Genomic DNA, 9,039 nt, shown 5'->3' on the forward strand with positions numbered 1-9,039 from the left:
AAAATGTAAATGTGCAGTATTTCTGAAAAAAAAGAAGAAAAAAACTTTAAAAAATAAAATCAATTAATTGGAGATGCTTTTGATTATTAAAATTTAATGGAACCATTCAAATGGAATCCAGAAAATAATGGAAAACAGAATTTGGTAAAGATAAAACTGTAAAAGTCAATTAATTAGACAGGCTTTTTGATTAATAAAATTTAATTTAACCATTACAATGAAAATGGAAAAAAACTGAATTTGGAAATAAAACGGATTTCATAGGGCCCTATAATTATAATAATTTTTTTTTGTGGTAATAAAAATAGATAGAAGTGAACAATAGCCTTTAAAATGACTTAAAATACATATAATAGCAATGAGGCAATAATAATTAGTTCAAATAAAGTATCAAAAGCAAGAAATCATATGGTTTTATTCCACAAAATTGTTAAAATGCATAATGTATTATAAACAATAGAGCTAATGTACATTACGCATTACAACAAAGGCCTGCAGGGGGCGCCAACGGCCTGATGTTTATTTTTACACATTGCTGTGCGATCTAATACTTGTTTAATATTGACCAAGCACCATTTAATTAAAATGTCCACTTAATCTTTAATATTTGGCCATTTCTTTAGGACAGAAATTCTATAGCCACTGTAATTTAATGAATATGTGGACATCAAAACGTGTCAACTCAGAGTGAGGGTTTGAGCTTTTATTTTGAAACTGCGATGTATTCTCCTGAGTTTGCGTTGATTTATAAATGATTTACCTTACAAATCTGATTGTTGCGCATGTTGCGTTCCCAGATGAACGTTATAATAAACCAAAACTCACAACAACATGCAGAGATGGAGTTTGAGATGCTCCACACATGTAAATGATAACAGTTCCTGTGAACTACTGTGAAAGGAGCCGCTGTGTGACGCATGTACTTAACCTACAAGCATGTAAATAATTAAAGCACATTTACTCTATTAGAACTGCATCGCATATAATTTTAATATATCCTTGGGAAACAGTCTAATAATGTGTTTTATGGATTCTCGTCCGTGAAATGCGGCACTTCGCACTTCCTGCCGGTTAGTCGACGCGAGCAAAACGAAGGGGAGGTCGACATGAGCAAAATGAAGTCGAGGATTTAAAAAAAATGGAATAGTCGAATAAAATCGACGAATCGCGACAGCCCTATATATTATGTAAACAAAAACTTTTATTTTGGATGTGATTAATCAGCATTACTAAAAACATACATTTTTACATTTCAAGAAAATGTGAAAAATGTGACGATTAGCATAATGATAGAATAATAGGAAAAAAGTTGTTTCCCTCAAATGAAGAAACCGAAGAAACCGAACTTATTCCAAAATAAGTAAATAAATAAACACTGTGCTAGACCATTAAATGTGATTTTCACAATAGTTTAAAAATGTTATCGTTAATCATTCTTTATGTAGATTAGGCATTATTCAGGTCTATTTAGATGTTCAAAATGTTAAAATGATTTGTTCAAGACTGATGAGTTTAATTCTTTCTCAGACTGAGAACAACTGAAACAGCCACACACTTAAGCATTCACACCTTCCTCCACGTTAACGCTCTAACAGAACTGTCGTCATTTCTCATCACCTTTACTCACCTCCTTATGTGGTTTAAATTTGTCATGTCTGCAGGCGGCATACGTCCTCCATTCAAAGTAATGCACACACTCAGAGATGGTAACAAACTCAGGTGTGCCCTTTAAAGGAAAAAAAAAAAGCTCAGATGTCATCCATGGTGTGAAAATTACTAAAAATAATGAAAATGTAAATGTGAAAATAAATGTTTGCTTATAAAAATATAATTTTTTAAAATTCAATTATTCAAATATAAAGTAAACAATAATTTTGCATCAAAACGGCCTTAATTTTTTGTCCTTCACAGAGGAACTACAGTAAAATTAAATATGCATTTAGGAAAAAAAATCTATATTTAGGGGTACATTTCAGCACATTTAGATAGATAGATCAGCCACACCTGATTCACTTTGCCTCAATATTATATCATTTTTTTCATTTGTGTCATTTCTTCTTGCTCAGCAAGAAGGTGGAAGGAAACAAACAGCCTTGCAAATGTCACGCTCTGTTCACAGGAGTCACTGACTAACAGTGCATGCTGGGGAGGAAAGCTCACCATAGTTTTGCCGCATTGAAAGGTGATGCTGCTCTGAATGTTGCAGCTCTTGTCGTCGCATTTCCTCGAGCTGTTGAAATCAAGCACAGCAGGCGAGACCTTCTGCAAGGAGAGCTCACCTATGGGAAAAAAAGACCTGGTTTGAACACAGCAGTGTGTCTGAGAGGAATAAGACATACGCTTTTGTGATAATGAAATTGTTTTTCAGCAAGCTGGTAACACAATACAGCTATTAAAATAACTGCTGGAAATCACAATTATGCTTAATTATGATATTAATATATCATGCAGCCTTGGGAAACAGTCTAATAATGTGTTTTATGGATTCTCATCCGTGAAATGCGCCACTTCCGGTATTTTGCCGGTTAGTCGACATGAGCAAAATGAAGTCGAGGATTTAAAAAAAATGGAATAGTCGAATAAAATCGACGAATCGCGACAGCCCTATATATTATGTAAACAAAAACTTTTATTTTGGATGTGATTAATCAGCATTACTAAAAACATACATTTTTACATTTCAAGAAAATGTGACTGGTGCTTGGATTAGCATAATGATAGAATAATAGGAAAAAAGTTGTTTCCCTCAAATGAAGAAACCGAACAAAGTAATTTTATTCCAAAATAAGTAAATAAATAAACACTGTGCTAGACCATTAAATGTGATTTTCACAATAGTTTAAAAATGTTATCGTTAATCATTCTTTATGTAGATTAGGCATTATTCAGGTCTATTTAGATGTTCAAAATGTTAAAATGATTTGTTCAAGACTGATGAGTTTAATTCTTTCTCAGACTGAGAACAACTGAAACAGCCACACACTTAAGCATTCACACCTTCCTCCACGTTAACGCTCTAACAGAACTGTCGTCATTTCTCATCACCTTTACTCACCTCCTTATGTGGTTTAAATTTGTCATGTCTGCAGGCGGCATACGTCCTCCATTCAAAGTAATGCACACACTCAGAGATGGTAACAAACTCAGGTGTGCCCTTTAAAGGAAAAAAAAAAAGCTCAGATGTCATCCATGGTGTGAAAATTACTAAAAATAATGAAAATGTAAATGTGAAAATAAATGTTTGCTTATAAAAATATAATTTTTTAAAATTCAATTATTCAAATATAAAGTAAACAATAATTTTGCATCAAAACGGCCTTAATTTTTTGTCCTTCACAGAGGAACTACAGTAAAATTAAATATGCATTTAGGAAAAAAAATCTATATTTAGGGGTACATTTCAGCACATTTAGATAGATAGATCAGCCACACCTGATTCACTTTGCCTCAATATTATATCATTTTTTTCATTTGTGTCATTTCTTCTTGCTCAGCAAGAAGGTGGAAGGAAACAAACAGCCTTGCAAATGTCACGCTCTGTTCACAGGAGTCACTGACTAACAGTGCATGCTGGGGAGGAAAGCTCACCATAGTTTTGCCGCATTGAAAGGTGATGCTGCTCTGAATGTTGCAGCTCTTGTCGTCGCATTTCCTCGAGCTGTTGAAATCAAGCACAGCAGGCGAGACCTTCTGCAAGGAGAGCTCACCTATGGGAAAAAAAGACCTGGTTTGAACACAGCAGTGTGTCTGAGAGGAATAAGACATACGCTTTTGTGATAATGAAATTGTTTTTCAGCAAGCTGGTAACACAATACAGCTATTAAAATAACTGCTGGAAATTATTGTAATAAATAACCACACTCTATATGCAGCTGGATTTTAGTCAAATAAATAAAGTCAAATGTTTTTTACATTTACATTTAGCAGATGCTTTTTTCCAAAGTGACTTACAGATGAGGACAACAGAAGCAATCAAAACCACTTTTGTCAATGCACAGTTGAGTCAAGCTCAAGAAAAAAAGACATAGTATGTTTTACAAAACTGCTTATCAAAACCCAAGTCAACTAAAGTTTACCAGCACATACAATTCAGTAAATGTCTGTGTGCTACCCAACAAAGTAAAAATATTACAGTATGTTATCTGGAGAGGTTAGAAGTTCACAGGCCAAAAGTTTAGCAGTACACAACCCATGGGAACAAACTGCATGAGAAGATTACCTAATAAAAACTCAACAACATGAAAACAGTTCCATAAACATGCCAACTAGAGCCAGAGAAACTACATCTGACATTTTAGGCCACTGGAAAACCTTTAACATGCCTTGTGTGGAGAAAGAGAATATTAGTGTACTAATATTATACTGCATACCATTTAAAAAAAATACTTATAAACAGTAGTACACTACATTGTAATGACTTGACATCCGTTTATTGTTTTATATTTAATGCAGTGTGTCACTCAATTATTTAATTAAAGCAATATTAAGAAATATTAAGAAATAATTCATTATTTGTGTACATATGAATGTAAAATTGTCTTATTGCAGTCACATCATGAATCAAGAAGAGCCAAAATTGCAGCTGATATTATTTCTGGTTCATTCATGACACTGGATATGGAAGGTCAAGTCAAGCTTATTGCATTATGGGATACAATGTTCCATGCAGAGCACGTGCATCTGCTTTTACGCAACAAATTTTGGCAATTGTTAATCAAGAATTTTTTTTAAATGCATATCGTACACAGTGTGCACACTGCATACTGAAATAAGTACAGTACAAAACAGTAGTCTAGTAAATCTCTATTCTGTTTTTCATACAACTGCTCTGTTCAGGATGTGTTAAATAGTTTTGAGAATAGGGCTGCCATTAACGACTATTTTTATTTCGATTATTCTATCGACTAGTTTATTGATTACTCGATTAATCTAAACGATTAATTTCCCTCAAAAAAAAAATTTAACATTTTCAAAGAAATCATATGGTTTTATTGAACAAAATTGTTAAAATACATAATGTATGATAAACAATAGAGCTAATGTACATTACGCATTACAACAAAGGCCTGCAGGGGGCACCAACAGCCTGATGATTATTTTTACACATTGCTGTGTGATCTACCGTATTGACCCGAATATAAGACGATGTTTTTTTCTTGGAAATACGGAAAACTTGAAATCGCATCATATGACCCCTTTAAGACAGCAATACAGTTAATGTGACAGGACTAACACTTGTGATTTATTGTTCGTGGTGTAGCTTGAAATTTTTAATTACTGATATTTAAATACTGTCACTTACTTACAAAACAGTCATTTTTCTAACTGTCAAATTGTATTACTGCACCTGCTGCTAGATAACGTTGACCTACTTACTGTGAAACACAAAGATATGACTGCAGGAACACAAGCTAAAGAATACCAGGATATGTGAGCGAGTGTATATACACACACTAAAATAAATGCAAACACTATCAGATGCATCGACACTATTGTGTGAAGCACACGTTAATGGACCTGAAAGCCCTATAATGGATACACACTAACCACCAAAATGTGTGACACTGTGAACCAGTACGACTATAATCACCAGTCAACCCAGCATGAAACACAATATAAACATTACACAATGGTGTTTGGATGTTTTTCTTACTAAGGTACAAAATAACTTCTGTACTCTATGTAACAGTGCTGAAAGCCACTCATTATGAATATAAGCAAGCTATATACACACACTAAAATAAATGCAAACACTATCAGATGCATCGACACTATTGTGTGAAGCACACGTTAATAGTAATGAAAGCCCTATAATGGATACACACTAACCACCAAAATGTGTGACACTGTGAACCAGTACGACTATAATCACCAGTCAACCCAGCATGAAACACAATATAAACATTACACAATGGTGTTTGGATGTTTTTCTTACTAAGGTACAAAATAACTTCTGTACTCTATGTAACAGTGCTGAAAGCCACTCATTATGAATATAAGCAAGCAGATTCAATCAACAACATATCTCCAGTGTTTGTTCTGACAAGTGAAATTTATCAATTATTTAAATCTATGGCTAACAGTTAACTTTTGGTCAGGGGTGTTCAGCTGATAGGTTTGTGTCATATGGAGGTCAGCTGACTAGTTGGATAAGACCAAATAAACAAGCGCTCTGTCATGCAGCTCTCGCTTATGAGAGCAATGACCATGTGCTACAACAGCCCTGAGTTATATGGTTTTTACCTGCTCTGAAGACAAAACATGAGAAGTATTTAGCATACTTCCTTTAAAGAGTTTTAATGTTTAACCTGAATATCCAGACTAAGCAATACAATTCTTTCTTTGTCCAATCAAGTGTTTGGGGCGACTTGAATCAATAGAAAATGGTATTTATCACATGACCTAAATTATTAAAGAGTGAATCTTGCAAGAAACATGTTAAGATCACATTGCACTTTAAGCGTAAATGAAAAACAGGCAAAAAAATTAAACATATACACTACTGTTCAAATTTTTTTTTGTTTAAATTGTTTAAAGGATTCAGTACTTTTATTCAGCTCATACTTCAGATCAAGTATGGTAAAGACATATGTAATTTTAGAATTTATAAAGATTTATTTTTCAAATAAACTCCGTTCATTTAAACGGTCTGTTCATCATAGAATCCTGAAAACAATGTATCACTGTTTCAGTCAAAATATTAAACAGCACAAATGTTTTCAACATTGACCACAACAAGAAAAGTTTCCTAAGCATCCAAATCAGCATATTCAAATGATTTCCGAAGGATCACGTGACACTGAAGACTGGAGTAAAGATTCTAAAAATTCCGCTTTGCATCACAGGAATAAATTACATTTTAAAATAAACTAAAACAGAAAACAGTTATTTTAAATGGCAAAATAATTTAAAATATGATCTTTTTACTGTATTTTTGCAGCCTTAGTGAGCATATATTAAAAATACCTAAAAATCTTCCAGATGATCTTTTGAATGGTAGTGTATGAGAAATTATGTATTGCATAAAGAAAATAAAATCTTCTTTAGGACCATTAAGACCCACACTGTCTCATTATTTCATAATGCAAAGTGATTACAGATAAACACTAGGCTAATATAAATAACGTTTTTCTTAAATAAAATTGGCAAAGAGACCGTACAACAATAATACCATAATACCCAACAAATTAATGGGAATGTAAAGAATCTGAGAATTGTTTTCTTATCCAAGCCTTGGATGGTGAAACCAGTGCTACTCTAACAGATACTGTCAATGTCACAATCAATCAAATAATCATACAACCAATCAATTTTATAATCAATAATCACTATCCCATGACAGAAAGCTGACAATTTAGAAAATAGAAAAACATTGGAAATTGACTAAATGAACATTATTAAATGTAAAATGTATGTTATATTATAAAAAAGGAGCAGTGTACATGTTTATGCTTCTGTTTTATGAACATTGCTGTTGCAGTTTGGGTGTGCATTGGCACATCGATGCATTGCACTTACCCACTGACTGGTGCTGGTCACTCTTAAGGTTGTGGGCACAGACCGCGCTTTCTTTTCCACATTCAGTGTCCGGAGAAGAATCACAGAGCTTCAAAGTGTATCTCACATTGCTGTCTTGGTCAATGGCCTCCCATTTGTAACTTCACACACACAAAAACAGACACACACAATTTCAGTTGAATCCATTTGCATGATCAGAATTTGTTGCAGTTATATGACATCATCTAATAGTAAAACCAGCTCAGTGCCTAAACCAATGCATTGCTTTGTCTCAGGTGAGACGATGTATCCGTTATGATTTTATTAGGTCCAGGTACCTACATGCAACCAGGCTTAAAGGGCCACAACTATCATTCAAATATATAAAGCAAACTAGACCATATTTAAATACACACAATTCTTTCTTGACAACTGCTAATATGATATCCATAAGGATTTGCCAGCAATGATTAGCATTAGGTTTGTTTATGTATTAAAGATCTCACCTGCACAGATCCTGGTACCATGGGCTGTCATCCGACCCCACTGCTGATGACACACACTGAAGCAGTATGAAAGTAGAAACAACAGTAGCAGCGATTCCGCAAACCCGCACACGACCCATATCTTAAACTAGGAAATAAATTAGAGCGCGCAGGCCGACATGATGCAGCACTCCTTTCCGATTACTGATCATTACCGTGTAGCAGGAACCACTGTCACATGACATGACGCGTGGTATACATCACGTGGTGCGCTCCACTCGAATAAGTAGAATGACGGCAACATGGAACCGATAGTCCTAAATAGGCGTGGCTTAGCATACTTTTAACGCTTCGCCGTGGTTTTAATTTAATTATTGAATCTTTTCACTGTCCTTACATAAGATATTATTTACAGTCAGAGGATCATTATCGAAAAATAAACCCCTGACCACGAGCTTCACACACTCAGCCAGTCATTATAAAAAAAATAAAAAAAAACAGGCAGTATTTTGTGATAGTGCTACCTACCAAATTAATAATTATATTGTTTTGAGTTGATGAGATGTTTCTCTTGGAGCATCTTAAAGATTACACTTAAGAAAAAAAAACTACTGCACTGTAGGAAACAAAAAGTTTAATATTACTTTATATTCTTGTAATTATTCATCTTCAATAACAAAAAAATGTTGTTTACTGTTTATCTATTTAACCATATTTTATTTTAATTTATTTGTACCATTGGAAATTTGTACAAATTTATTTCTCTCAATGTGATTTATGAATCAGAATCAAATATTCGAGATCATTTTTATTTTATTTATTTTGCTCAAGCTGACATTCAGATTTTAAACATATTTAAAACAAACTAAACATATTTATTACACTAGGACTTCTACTTCTGCATGTAGAAGTACTTCTTTCATACTTCTACATCTAAATGTCTCTCTTTAATAAGTTAAAAAATCCAGAGGCGTCTTACAAATTCTGACAAGTTAGTAATATATATATATATATATATATATATATATATATATACACACACACACACACAAAAAAC

General features: G+C 33.5%; 1 protein-coding gene across 1 annotated transcript in view; it reads right to left on the reverse strand.

The window, feature by feature from the left end:
* LOC107678818 (cation-independent mannose-6-phosphate receptor-like) overlaps nucleotides 1-8,201 on the reverse strand; it is a 41,206-nt gene extending 33,005 nt beyond the window's left edge. Inside the window, exons 1-4 of the mRNA XM_016474223.1 lie at nucleotides 8,004-8,201; nucleotides 7,519-7,658; nucleotides 3,589-3,707; nucleotides 3,056-3,154 (exon numbers count right to left, since the gene is read on the reverse strand). Of these exons, the coding sequence (XP_016329709.1) occupies nucleotides 3,056-3,154; nucleotides 3,589-3,707; nucleotides 7,519-7,658; nucleotides 8,004-8,122 (477 nt within the window). The 5' untranslated portion in view covers nucleotides 8,123-8,201. The remainder of the gene's footprint in view (nucleotides 1-3,055; nucleotides 3,155-3,588; nucleotides 3,708-7,518; nucleotides 7,659-8,003) is intronic.
* Between the last annotated feature and the right edge of the window lie 838 nt (nucleotides 8,202-9,039).

The sequence above is a fragment of the Sinocyclocheilus anshuiensis genome, unplaced genomic scaffold (assembly GCF_001515605.1).
Source record: "Sinocyclocheilus anshuiensis isolate Anshui unplaced genomic scaffold, SAMN03320099.WGS_v1.1 scaffold1049, whole genome shotgun sequence".
Lineage (NCBI taxonomy): Eukaryota > Metazoa > Chordata > Actinopteri > Cypriniformes > Cyprinidae > Sinocyclocheilus > Sinocyclocheilus anshuiensis.